Source organism: Schistocerca nitens, chromosome 5 (assembly GCF_023898315.1).
Source record: "Schistocerca nitens isolate TAMUIC-IGC-003100 chromosome 5, iqSchNite1.1, whole genome shotgun sequence".
Classification (NCBI taxonomy): domain Eukaryota; kingdom Metazoa; phylum Arthropoda; class Insecta; order Orthoptera; family Acrididae; genus Schistocerca; species Schistocerca nitens.
Window position 1 is genome coordinate 543,621,881 of NC_064618.1, and position 15,070 is coordinate 543,636,950.

Here is a 15,070-nt window from a genome sequence, read left to right on the forward strand (position 1 = left end):
CATATAAACTTCATACACGTCTGTGGATGGCATCACAGAACAGCTTGTACGGCTATATTAGTTTCAGACGTTAATAACTAAATTTGTTTGTCAAAATTAATTTCATTTTTTCCGTATTTATATGTGGTCGATAGATGTTCTGTCAATGTACATAGTTACATTCGTCTCAGTGGTCGTAATAATTTCGCTACAGCGAGAATCACAGTTAGTGAAGCTGAACTACACTATGTGATCAAAAGTATCCGGACACCTGGCTGAAAATGACTTACAAGCTCGTGGCGCCATCCATCAGTAATGCTGGAATTCAATATGGTGTTGGCCCGCCGTTGGCCTTGATGTCAGCTTCCACTCTCGCAGGCATACGTTCAGTCAGGTGCTGGAATTTTTCTTGGGGAATGGCAGCCCATTCGTCACGGAGTGCTGCACTGAGGAGGGGTATCGATGCCGGTCGGTGAGGCTTGGCACCTAAGTTGGCGTTCCAAAACATCCCAAAGGTGTTCTAGAGGATTCAGGTCGGGACTCTGTACAGGCCAGTCCATTACAGAGATGTTACTGTCGTGTAACCACTCCACCACAGACCGTGCAGTACGAACAGGTGCTCGATCGTGTTGAAAGATGCAATCGCCTCCCCGAATTGCTCTTCAACAGTGGGAAACAGAAAGGTGCTTAGAACGTTAATGTAGGCCTTTGCTGTGATAGTGCCACACAAAACAACTTGGGATGCAAGCCTCCTGCATAAAAAACATGATCACCATAGCACCACCGCCCGCCAATTTTTATTGTTTGCACTACACACGCCGGCAGATGACATTCATCGGCATTCCCCATATCCACACCCTGACATCGGATCGCCACATTGTATACCATGATTCATTACTCCACTCAACATTTTTCCACTGTTCAGTTGTGCAATGTTTACGCTCCTTACAGCAAGGGAGGTGTCGTTTGACATTTACGCGCGTGATGTGTGGCTTATGAGCAGCCGCTCGACCAGTGGATCCTGATGCATTTTTGAATTCCTGGGTGATGGTCTGGATAGACCTCTGGCTATTATACATTACTCTTCAATTGTCAGCGGTCTCTGTCAGCCAACAAACGAGGTCAGCCGGTACGCTTTTGTGCTGTACGTGTCCCTTCACGTTTCCACTTCACTATCACATCGGAAACAGTAGACCTAGGAATGTTTAGGGGTGCAAAAGTCTCGCGTACAGACGTAAGACACAAGCGACACCCAATCACCTGAACACGTTCGAAGTCCGTGAGTTCCGCGGAGCGCCCCATTCTGCTCTTTCATGATGTCTAATGACTACTAAGGTCGCTTTTATGGAGTATTATACTTGTTCGTACTGTAATCATTTCACCCAGTTTCTATTTGCAGTGGGAAGGGGGCTTCTGTTCGACATGAAGAAGATGGGCCGTACTTCCCCTAATCCTTCTAAATGAGTGGCGGTCGGATCCGACTAGGCTGACCTTAGGCGAGTAAATTCCTAGTGCGTTCCGTCAACAGTTGCAGTAAAACTTCAAAGGGTCTTGCCTGGAAGCAGCATCATATACAGGATCTGTTAGAGGAAAGGGCCACTAAATGAGTCTGCACTCTGTTCCTAGTTCGGATTGGCTGAAACGCCTAAATAACTTCATGGAATGGTCTGGAGCTGGCGAAATCGGCGAGTCGGCTGGCACCCGCGTGGGGCAGCGGTCGCTAAACTTTTGTTCAACAGTCAAGAATGACATTGTGGGTTGGCATCTCGAGCCGCAGATGTTCCGATCTTATTATTGACTGATGTTGTTTGTTGTGGTCTTCAGTCCTGAGACTGGTTTGATGCAGCTCTCCATGCTACTCTATCCTGTGCAACCTTCTTCATCTCCCAGTACCTACTGCAACCTACATCCTCCTGAATCTGCTTAGTGTATTGATCTCTTGGTCTCCCTCTACGATTTTTACCCTACACGCTGCCCTCCAATGCTAAATTTGTGATCCCTTGATGCCTCAAAACATGTCCTACCAACCGATCCCTTCTTCTAGTCAAGTTGTGCCACAAACTTCTCTTCTCCCCAATCCTATTCAATACCTCCTCATTAGTTACGTGATCTACCCACCTTATCTTCAGCATTCTTCTGTAGCACCACATTTCGAAAGCTTCTATTCTCTTCTTGTCCAAACTGGTTATCGTCCATGTTTCACTTCCATACATGGCTACACTCCATACAAATACTTTCAGAAACGACTTCCTGACACTTAAATCTATACTCGATGTTAACAAATTTCTCTTCTTCAGAAACGATTTCCTTGCCATTGCCAGTCTACATTTTATATCCTCTCTACTTCGACCATCATCAGTTATTTTACTCCCTCAATAGCAAAACTCCTTTACTACTTTAAGTGTCTCATTTCCTAATCTAATCCCCTCAGCATCACCCGATTTAATTTGACTACATTCCATTATCCTCGTTTTGCTTTTGTTGATGTTCATCTTATATCCTCCTTTCAAGATACTGTCCATTCCGTTCAACTGCTCTTCCAAGTCCTTTGCTGTCTCTGACAGAATTACAATGTCATCGGCGAACCTCAAAGTTTTTACTTCTTCTCCATGAATTTTAATACCTACTCCGAATTTTTCTTTTGTTTCCTTTACTGCTTGCTCAATATACAGATTGAATAACATCGGGGAGAGGCTACAACCCTGTCTCACTCCTTTCCCAACCACTGCTTCCCTTTCATGCCCCTCGACTCTTATAACTGCCATCTGGTTTCTGTACAAATTGTAAATAGCCTTTCGCTCCCTGTATTTTACCCCTGCCACCTTCAGAATTTGGAAGAGAGTGTTCCAGTTAACGTTGTCAAAAGCTTTCTCCAAGTCTACAAACGCTAGAAACGTAGGTTTGCCTGTTCTTAATCTTTCTTCTAAGATAAGTCGTAAGGTTAGTATTGCGTCACGTGTTCCGACATTTCTACGGAATCCAAACTGATCTTCCCCGAGGTCCGCTTCTACCAGTTTTTCCATTCGTCTGTAAAGAATTCGTGTTAGTATTTTGCAGCTGTGACTTATTAAACTGATAGTTCGGTAATTTTCACATCTGTCAACACCTGCTTTCTTTGGTATTGGAATTATTATATTCTTCTTGAAGTCTGTGGGTATTTCGCCTATCTCATACATCTTGCTCACCAGATGGTAGAGTTTTGTCATGACTGGCTCTCCCAAGGCCATCAGTAGTTCTAATGGAATGTTGTCTACTCCCAGGGGCCTTGTTTCGACCTAGGTCTTTCAGTGCTCTGTCAAACTCTTCACGCAGTATCTTATCTCCCATTTCATCTTCATCTACATCCTCTTCCATTTCCATTATACTGTCCTCAAGTACATCGCCCTTGTATAAACCCTCTATATACTCCTTCCACCTTTCTGCCTTCCCTTCTTTGCTTAGAACTGGGTTGCCATCTGAGCTCTTGATATTCATACAAGTGGTTCTCTTCTCTCCAAAGGTCTCTTTAATTTTCCTGTAGGCAGTATCTATCTTACCCCTAGTGAGACAAGCCTCTACATCCTTACATTTGTCCTCTAGCCATCCCTGCTTAGCCATTTTGCACTTTCTGTCGATCTCATTTTTGAGACGTTTGTATTCCCTTTCGCCTGCTTCATTTACTGCATTTTTATATTTTCTCCTTTCATCAATTAAATTCAATATTTCTTCTGTTACCCAAGGATTTCTATTAGCCCTCGTCTTTTTACCTACTTGATCCTCTGCTGCCTTCACTACTTCATCCCTCAGAGCTACCCATTCTTCTTCTACTGTATTTCTTTCCCCCATTCCTGTCAATTGTTCCCTTATGCTCTCCCTGAAACTCTCTACAACCTCTGGTTCTTTCAGTTTATCCAGGTCCCATCTCCTTAAATTCCCACCTTTTTGCAGTTTCTTCAGTTTCAATCTGCAGTTCATAACCAATAGATTGTGGTCAGAATCCACATCTTCCCCTGGAAATGTCTTACAATTTAAAACCTGGTTCCTAAATCTCTGTCTTACCATTATATAATCTATCTGATACCTATTAGTATCTCCAGGATTTTTCCAGGTATACAACCTTCTTTTATGATTCTTGAACCAAGTGTTAGCTATGATTAAGTTATGCTCTGTGCAAAATTCTACAAGGCGGCTTCCTCTTTCATTTATTCCCCCCAATCCATATTCACCTACTATGTTTCCTTCTCTCCCTTTTCCTACTGACGAATTCCAGTCACCCATGACTATTGACTGATAATCTACTTAAATTATAACGTTACGAGCACCCGATAGATTAACTAGTAAGGGCGCGATCAGTTGCCCGCCGGCCTCCAAGTACAGATCATTAGAAGTCAACGGCGTTCGGAACACTCTGAGTATTGCCACCTTCAGAGACCTCCAATGGTATGGTACTGTAATTGTCTGACGAATTGTTTCTGTATTTCTGAGCGTAAATAATAACAGTAAATGTACCCACATTCAAATGCATTATGCAATACGCGACACGACCACGAATATTTACTAATGTTTTGAATGTCGTTTTCTTCTACTCTTTGTGGTGTATTACTACGGCCTTAATTTTTGTTTCATATTCGTTGCTACAAGTATGTACCACATTTGAAGATGAGGGTGTCTGTATTGCGCATTCATGAATATTTATTTCCTTGTCAAAATTTATAGCAAAGCACCTGATTGGTACGAGTCACACACGGCCTTGGGGTGTAAGAAACTGAAGGTAAACAATAAGACATCACCCTCTCACACATTATAACCTCGCACTGGCCGCGTGACTTACCTCTCTGCCCCTGTCACAGCCCAGTTCACCGACGTTAATTAAAATAAAGCACATCTTAGAATGTTACTGCATCTGTAACTATTTTTGTTTGTTACTGATTGTGAACAAGAAAACTACACTCGTTAGAAGCTCTTAAAGTTAGCTGATGTTTTTGGATTTAGCTGTTACTTCCTAGACGCGCAGTGGTATAAAATACGGCCGAGGACCGCAGACTGCGCGACTACTTGATTCGGGATGCAGTTTCACGATCACCGCTAGTGTGATGTGGAAGATAACTTTCATTCAGCGCCGCACTACGCTTCAGAATGACCCGACAGATAAATAAGTGACACTATTTTTCACCTGTCACCAACTCTCTGTAAGCAACGATCTGGACATTCTACCAGTCGTGGAGTTCCTCAATTCGGAGCCGTTCGAGAACAACTATGTGAATGCTCTCATCGGTGCAAACTCTTTCCCCCCAAATGTTCTTTCAGTTTGGTGAAGAAAATAGAAATCACATCGTACAGTGTCTACCCTTCCCGGTCATCACCACCCACGTCTGTATGGCCTTGGTCAAATTGTTGGCGCAACTTCATTACTGCTAGATGTGACGATGGATTTGGTCCACCTATCGCCAGAATTCCATTGTGAATCTGTTCGCAATTCATATGTTTTGCTCACAAGAATGATACTACCCTGCATACTTCAACTTTAGTGTACATTTCCAGCTGTTGTACCATTTCACTCCAATACTATGATGCTCCTTTTACCTGTGCCGCATCATAATTGTGTCTACAGGGGACCCGGTACAGTATAATGCTCTCTTCTGACAATGCGCAACTTTTGGGGTGCAATGCTTTTAGAGTGCGACATCTGCAACTTACATTATTCTTCACGCTTCTGCAGTCACAGTCAGTTGACATATCGGTTTCCTGGGTATGGTGTTAGGTCATATTGTAGAAAACTACCATTGGTGGAAACGACGTTTTGGCCATGGCAACAGTTTTTATGGTTCTCTGCAATATTCTGTAAAAACGCAACAGTTGCAGCAGTGGTCGTCAAACTGCAAAATCAAACATTCTCTGTCATAATCCGCATATAGCAACTGGCCAAAAAAGTCAATTAACGTTAAGGCTAAAGGGTACAGGGACGATTCTTAACAAAACTTACGGCCGATAAACAACGCAAGAAATATGGATCCAGTGTTGGGGTATATGACGTGGCTACACTGTACCGAAATTAACGAACATTGCCAAAGGACAGGCACGGTCTCATGGTCGTATCGCAGACGGATGGGCCTGGGCCCATTTTATTCTGTTAAAAGGCGCAAGTGGTAGTAGCCACAAAGGCGAGAAATAAAGGCAGTGCTGTGCCCAGCTGCTGGCGGCCACGGTTGTTGAGTGTTGCTCTAAATTCAAGTTAGTGGAGTCCGCGCAAAATACTGTGGCCTGCAGATGCGCAGTCAGCAGAGCACACGTGCGGAGAGCGATGGTGGTGGGGGTCGCGGACAGGAGCTGTAGGGGAAGCGTCAGCGCTGTAGGGGAAGTGCCGTTCTGAACTGAAGATCAAATTTTTTGTGAATATTAAGTGGAGCCCCTCCCCAACCACATTTGCATTGTGACGATTTAAAAGCATCTGTCACCTCTACTTTGGAAAGTATCTAAAAAGAAGTCCACAAAAAATGCAGCGATTTATTTTCAAAAATGGTTCAAATGCCTCTGAGCACTATGGGACTTAACATCGGAGGTCATCAGTCCCCTGGAACTTATAACTACTTAAACCTAACCAACCTAAGGACATCACACACACCCATGCCCGAGGCAGGGCGAACCTGCGACCGTAGCGGTCGCGCGGTTCCAGACTGAACCGCTCGGCCACTCCTGCCGATGATTTATTTTCGTATGGCCTATTAACCACTTTTAACTATGAGAGAAATGTCATGAGTGGCGAATTTAGTAGAACCCACATATTTCTCTTGTTGCCATGTTACAATTTGCATCTTTTGCCAATTAAAGCCGAGTTTAAAAATGACATCTCACTAACATATTTTGCAGACCCAATTGCGAGAAAATTCTGAAACGGTGGTTTATTAAGTGAGGAACTGAGGAAAACTAAGTCAGTAGCTTATGAAAAAGCCTGTTCTCAGTACAAAATAAATGTCTAATGCCTTCAATTACGTTATTCCCAAACCAATAGCATTTCTCGTTCCACCAGCTATCGATGGCCCTTAAAAGTTAAATTATTTGATTAACAATGTCTGTAGTTAGTGGAATAACACGGTAGATAATGATTCTTGAATAGTAAACATATGGAAAAATACTCTCCTCTTTGCGTGCTACCATTTGCCAAAATCCCTTTTATCTCAAATCCTGTATGAAACATGAGGAATGTTGTGGATTTCTCATGCCGATTTCGTCACTGGCGCAGCGCGATCGCAAATGAGTGCGCTACATCAAATCAGTTTTCTCGAGATTGGTGACAGATTGAGACCTTGCCCAAGTCTAAAGAAAAATTAGATATGTTAACTAAATTTCAAATGCATCAACATATCGTGTAATATACCGTACACCAAACTCAAAATCATAGCGACCCCTATTCCTTCATTGCAAACTCTTTCGAATTTCTCGCAGTGTCTTACTTCCATGTAAATATAAGAAAAACTGATCATTAACGAAATGATAGCCACATCATCATAAACTTGACATATAAAGCTATAAGTAACACAAAAACTAAAGTTTTTTACAACACGTTTTCCGTAAGATCGTTCGAGAAATTTTGCAGGGCGTGCGCCTGTATTCTGTCATCGCCGACTGGCCGAAAGGTGGCAAATACTATCGGCCTCCACTTCTGAACAAACGAGTGAACTCATCCAGCGCTTTGGACGATAATTGGTCACTGCGCACCGACCACGGTATTCTGTGCGGACTCTATACGCGGGTAGCCCGACACTTTATTTGAACCTGAGTGGGTATAATGGAAGCTAACAAGTGCAAATGCTTATGTGATGTCCACGACACCAATTTAAAAAAAAATAATTGTAAGAAACAAGATTCAGGTCCTGTACCATCTCGCATGTTGTTATCTCTGCCTGTAAGTTTGTCACATATGTTAGGAAGGAGATACGCAAATAATTGTATCGACGTATGATAATTATCCGAAAACGAGGTTGGATAATTTTAGTCTTTCGTTTAAACCTTCCTTCTCGAGGTCAACAGTTATTGGATTTACCCACCACTTTCTGTTTTTCCTGTTGTCGTCCTCTGACAACCGATAACGAAATATTCGCTTTTGATGTTATGCTCAGTTCTGTCACTCTACTTCTCAATTCTCGATATGAATACTTGGCTCCTGTCGGTGCACAGTAGGCCATGCTAAAAAGGAAACTACGTTAACAGTACATGGTGTTGCCAGCGTGCTCCCAAGTTTGCGTCAATTACTAGACATAAAGTTGCATTACTTAACGTGTGGTAAGAAAACGTTGCGGTAATTATCGTAAAATTGTTGCGATAAAACACCCGCATCTAGAGCTTCACTAACAGCTCCTTAAGAGTGTAGTTTTCATGCTAAAAAGCAAAATTACCTCCAGACACAGTAGTATTTTAAGATTTGCTTAATTTTAATTGACCTTGTTGAATTCGGCCGTGAGCTAAGCGATGTTGGCCGCCTATCTCATGGACAGAGGGGTAAGTAGCGCGGTCACAACGAGTTTAGAGGATATGAGAAGGGGAATGTTTTACTATTTATCTTCCATTATTGACAACCCAGAGGCGTGCGCAGTCTGTACCGATCAGCTGCTACGGTATAAATTTTGGCACGGAAGTAATATGGATGCGTGAATGATCGTTATAGAGACGATCGTCATCGAATGCAGTAAGTATCTGCAGCAATGAGTATGAAATCCAATTAAGCCTCTTGTAATTCAATGCGATTAACAGAATTAAAATGACTTTCAAATCGTTTGTGGTTGTGTCTCATAATGCATAATACATTTAAATGTAAGTAGAATTAGAGTTATTAATCATACTCTCTCACAAACAACGTAATAATTCTACAGACAACCACAGAGTCACAGTTCCGGTGCCACTGAAGGTGGCAGCCGTCTCAAACACTTAACAATAGGCACGAAGTGTTCCAGATGGTGCCTATACTTAGCGATCACTACTTGGAACCGGCGTCCAACTCACCGATACCTTCCCACAGGTAGTCTACTGGAGATTCATAACATACTAATTTATGTAGGTTATCAATTAATAAAAAAAAAACGGTACATATGCGGCCCGACGTGCCACCCCACAATCTACTGCATGGATTTTGATCTGGTTTTCAGTAATAGGCTAAGTGACTCACAAGGAAGGTTTGTCGATATAATTTTCTAATTTTTTATGCTAATTGTCTGAGCTCCAATGAAGTGAAATTTCCAGCCGCTGTCAAAATTTTGTCTCTGTCATGTAGCGGTCACAGGCCACACGACCTCCATGCTATGTCGGCAGGTCCATTACGAACTGCTCATTCTACCTACAAACATTCCCTATTGGTCTATACCCAGGCTTCACAACATACGTGCTCGCGGAGCAAGCTGTGAGCAGCAAGGTGCGAGCACGGAGCAGCGCGAGCACGCTACCCCCACTACCGGACCAGAGCGGAGAGTGGGGAGAGTCACGTGGGGTACACAACAGCTGCCGCCAGTCGATGTAAATCCGCGGCCACCTGCAGGGATATCACTCACGAATTATTACTGGGACAAATGAAACAAATAAAGGAGAATGTACACGTGCCTCATAATTTTATTAGCTTAGTGTATGCCTCTACCATCTGTAGACACTGAAACTAAAGAATTCCACGACAATCCTATATTTTCAACACTTTCTTCAACACTACTTAAAATATCACCTCCGGTTGTAGTGTTCTTCATGGCTACTACATCGAGGAGCTCCTCCCTCACCTGAAGATCTCTATTAACACCTCTAATAAATATGGCAAGCTGCGCTGTTCCAGTGATATCAACACTTTCGTCCAGAGCTAGAGAATACGCCATAAAATCTTTACAGATATTTGCAAACTGGCTCTGGACGTCGTCTGCCATGTCCTGTATGCGACGCATTATGGTCATGTTAGATAATGGCACAATCAGAAACTGTTCAACTTCAGATGGACACAAATGTTCCGCTGCAGCTACCAAACATTCTTTTGTTAAATCGCCATCAGTTAAGGGGCGCAGGAATTTTGCTAAAAGCAAAGCAATTTTGTAACCCACTCTGAGAGCTGCCTCAGTTAATTTTTCTTCATCGTCCAGATCTTCTTCGGATAGCTTCCTTTTAAGTTTAATAACTTCCTGTGCACGATCTGGTCAATCACATTTTCCACGTCCATAGTCTTTCGCGTGGTATGACATATAATGTAGCTGCAAATTAAATTTCGTAAAAGAATTCAGCGTTTTGTGACATACTAAACATTTTGCAACACCGTCTTTTTCTGTAAACAGATACAATTCCTCCCAATGGGGGCTGAACTGCGAAAGCATGGTTGGGGTTACACAATGGCGACTTCACATGATTCTTAACCAGCGAAGTGACTGTTAAGAGCTGATCGTAGTACTTTAAACGTTACACAGTCGGCGCGAATTCAATAGGCACGCTGCGGCCCTATTCAAACGTGCGCGCGCATTTCCCCTCCCTCCCCTCCCTCCCTACTCCACGACCTTGCAGCTGCTCGCGAGCACGTGCCTGAGCAGACGCGAGTACTCGCGCTCAAAACCGGCCAGTTGTTAAGCCCTGGTCTATATCTACAGCACGTACAACATCCGTAATGATTCAAAGCAAAGTAATAGAGGTAACTGAAGCAAGATTGCATTTCCATTGCTTGGGATGAGATTCCGATATCCCATAAAATATCCGTTGAAGCATTTCACAGAACAATTGCACATTTGCTTAACAACAATAGCCCTATGGCCGGCTGTACCGTTTTCTTCTCTGGAAACTTCCGTCAAATCTTATCAGCTGTCGCAATAGGGACGAGAGTAGACGATGTTAACGCATCTGCAACTGCTAGATAGCATAGCAAGTTAACATAACTCCGAAGTTAGTGATATAAATGAAAAATTACAACAACGAATGCGAAATCACTCAATAAAATTAAACCAAAAATTAGAATTAGGTCTACTTGTACTTCTTCCACTTTTTATAATATGTCGCGAAACGAAACTTTTGTCAGTTTTTTACTTTCTCCCTTTGGGGCGGAGGTCGTGTTTTCATTGTGTATTTGTGAAGTAGTGAATAGGTGACCCTTCGTGATCAACCAAATACGGAAGACAGAGAATCCAAATCGCGATCCCGGACGTTGCTAAGAAGTGAGCGTGGATTTGTTCGTTAAAAAGAGAGATCGCAAATTAGAACGTGGATGCAATAACTACCCGGAGGTGGTGTGTGATAAAAGTGACAGATTTCGTTAGAGATCATTCATGCAAACAAATGAAATTTATTGTTTTGCACATCTGCTATTATTAATCGTTTAGAGTTCTGCAAAACATTAAGGAAATCAGTATGAATTTTTTCTTTTGTCTCTTATTTTTACTTTTTTCTGTGAACATTGCTTATTTTGAATTTTCCTATCCTGGGAATCGAGAATCTCGACTATTTTTGGCCTGATCCCGATATCGATACTGACAAGATATCGGTCCCAGGAATTTCTTTATTATCGAGAATGTTGTAATTTTAGGTTTAATTTCTTTGAGTAATTTCGCATACGCTGTTGTAATTTTGTGTGTGCCGTTGCAATGTAATGTCTTACGTGGACTCATTATTATTGTTTATTGAGCAACGTTAAATCCATGTGTGTATGTAACTTCGTTGTAGTTTTAGGATCTTCGGTCTTTTAGGGAAACTAGTATCTGTGAGTATGTTGAGAGGAGCCCTCTGAGGAAGAATGGTGAGCTACGACGCGTTGTAGCTACGAGATACGACGAATATTACAAGTGAAACGGACTTTCTTCGTTTCGGGCAGTGAGCTGCCCATAGTCCGCTTTGGTATGCCCAAAATTATATTGGAATCTATGGAAGGGACGAACTTTTGAACGGTTTGATTTTGGTGAGGTGAAAAATGAACGGGCGGAATGCGCACCAGGTGTGACGCTCTGCCGGTCGTCCACTGTTGTATTCTTGAACTCTGCATTCTGGGTATTAAATTAACTTCATTGGCATGTTCCGTTCTGCTTTAGGACCAGAGAGGTTTCAGTTATGGTTTATTCTGACGGAGCGGCGATCAGTGAAACAGCGGAACGTCGGCACCAGAGATCTTGCAAGAGTCGTCTCAGGTAGGAAGCTGCCGAACTCATATCTCTGTAGCCAAACTGTTGACCGTCAACCGGCATTTATTAAAGTGGGTCACGTAGGTTCAACTCAATTTTCAGTTAAGTTTTTAACCTTTCTCTTAGAGTAACGCCTCGAATTAAAATTAAATTTGTTCAGTAAAGGGCAATTTCAGTGCTAGAGCTCTACGTAGTTGCCATAAACAGAGTGTGCTGGCGTAATGGTTATAATTCAGTTAACAACATTTTGAAGAAACTAGGGATAAAGATTGAACAATTTTGTTCTGTTTCAGTGAGCTCAAGGTATTAAAGATAGTGCTCTTGAAACGATAGTGGCATTTATAATCAGCTAACAACGACTTGAAGTCGAAAATGTTTACAGCTGCGGCATTTCAATCCACGTTATTACTCGTTCCTCAGTGCTGACAATTTTATTATTTAGGGATCGTTTAGTTGGTCGGTCACTAATTTTGTGAACACTGTTTTCGTATAACAAAAGTTACACTATCTACCCACATATCCATCGTCAATAGCAAACAGTAACCCAGAATTATTTTTTGCTACAACAGCTCTTGCTAAATAATATTTGTTGACTTTTATCTATTATATGTCTCACATATAGGTATTCATTTTGTATATCATTCAAGTGTGCTTGTGTCCCGTGTCTGTGATCGCAGCAAATCTTTCTTGGAGGAAAACTATCTGTCCGAGGCGTATTAGTTCGGAACAGAAAGACTGAATAGCGGATTAAATGGGCGGGCGAGAAACTCCTTCATCCCTACAGTTTACGTGGTGTTTTCTGAACGCTTTGCTACAGTACCTTTACGTGTTACATGCATTAAGGCACTTCCAAATTTTTTAAGCTGTCATTGAGGGGAAGGTATCAGCAGCGTATTTACTTTTTCATAAACGGTGTTAATCCAACTGCAGTGGTAAATAGGAATCAGTCAAAATAAGGAAAAAGAAGTTAGGACCGTTTCAGACTCTTTCCCCGTTTATTCTGAACTGTATTCCTGCTTTGTTGTAGTGATAATTATCGGTGAGAGTTGGAAGTAGCCAGTTGGAAGCGGTGTGTGAACTGTTAGCGATATACGTATTCGAGTGGTCGTATCTCGGACCTCTCTGAAGGTAGTTCTATTGGTAATAGGGCTTTGGTTATCGAGACTGGAGCAGTTAGAAGTTTAGCAATGTCTCGCGAGGCTGACGAGCCTTAGTTAGATTGATTTGATAGTGTAACAGAGCAGAGAATTAATCCGGTTCAGCTAATAAACGTTTCCAATTAAATCCGCTGACCAGTACGCCGGTTACTTTCGTCTCGCGCGCCATCCATCGCCAAGAGTGCGTGGATGCAGACCGCGGCCGCAAGTGCGTCTTCGCGCGGCGCCACCGTTTCAATGTATCTGTGTATATAAAGACTTCAGAATATGAATATTTTACATATATCCGTCAGCGATGATTCGCTGTCCACATTACAGAAAATGCGTTTGTATAACACACCCGTTCGCCTAATTACTAATACTTACCGATATGTATCCGTGGGATACGGCAGTTGATGAGCTATGGTTGAACTTCCGCCAGCTGTCCAGAAACTGGCGGACGTAAGTTCTGGATGAGTCAACGATGCGAAACCCCGTGATGTTGATGGCGCCGTACTCTATGACTTCGCTCTCCCATCTGTCATCCATTATCTGAAATAGTATTGCCACTTTACGACAGACACGCACGCACACGCACGCACACACGCACACACACACACACACACACACACACACACACACACACACACACACACAATGTTTATGCCCAGCGAAGGTGGCTGTACTAAACAAATTCAAACGACATCTATCTACCACAGCATAAGTTTCACTACTGTAAAATATTGCATAAATTGCCGACACAGAATAACAAAAAAATCTTATAAGGAGTGTAAGTTTGGATTTGTAAACATTCAGTGAACATAGCGTAAGGTATTGACCTCATGAAGTTCAAAATGGTTCAAATGGCTATGAGCACTATGGGACTTAACATCTATGGTCATCAGTCCCCTAGAACTTAGAACTACTTAAACCTAGCTAACCGAAGGACATCACACAACACCCAGTCAACACGAGGCAGAGAAAATCCCTGACACCGCCGGGAATCGAACCCGGGAACCCGTGCGTGGGAAGCGAGAACGTTACCGCATGACCACGAGCTGTGGACTCATGAAGTTCTACTGTTTCTACAAACAGTTATACTATCAGATATTATTCGTTGCAAAAACAGACAATGTCTGAAGGGATAACCGCAATCAGTGGTTTTACAATGTCCCTTACATTCCGTCTTGATTTCAAAATGTTTATTCGTGTAACCGGTTTCCGTTCCTCTAGAACCCTCTTCAGATTTGATATTTCTGTAACAGGAGTAACCTGTACACACAGTGACCTTCACATGCTGCGTCACATAGGTGCTGTGACGCAGCATGTGAAGGTTGCTGTGTGTGGACAGGTTACTCCTGTAACCGAAATATCAGATTTGAAGATGGTTCTAGAGGAAACTAAACCGGTTATATGAACAAACATTTTGCAATCAAGACGGATTATAAGTAACATTGTAAGATATTATTCGCTCCACTTGTATACTTGTCTACAATAGATACACTTGTACAGGATGTTTCACAATGAATATACGCGTTTCAAGGCTTTGTAGCATGTATTCCATTCAGGTAACAATTATAAGTAGTACTTCTAATGAAAGAGCGTCTCCAACATTTTAGCTTGTATATTAGTGAGCAAAGGGAAGAATATGGAACGAGTAAGTGTCACTGAAGAACATGCTAAACGGGGAGAGTCTTTCACCTGTATCCCAAACTAATCAGTTCGGGAGGCTACTCGTGAGTTAGTAATTCCGGAGACGTCTGTCTGCAAATTTTTAAGTGGGCGTTTACAGCTAGGACCTTATCGTTTGCCCCGAGGACTAGAGACTACGGTTTACGTGCCTGCTTTGCAAACAGAAGG

General features: G+C 42.4%; 1 protein-coding gene across 1 annotated transcript in view; it reads right to left on the reverse strand.

Moving 5' to 3' along the window:
- LOC126260569 (glutamate receptor 1-like) overlaps nucleotides 1–15,070 on the reverse strand; it is a 1,252,588-nt gene that overhangs the window by 306,370 nt on the left and 931,148 nt on the right. The window contains exon 7 of the mRNA XM_049957904.1: nucleotides 13,598–13,762. Coding sequence (XP_049813861.1) covers nucleotides 13,598–13,762 — 165 coding nt within the window. The remainder of the gene's footprint in view (nucleotides 1–13,597; nucleotides 13,763–15,070) is intronic.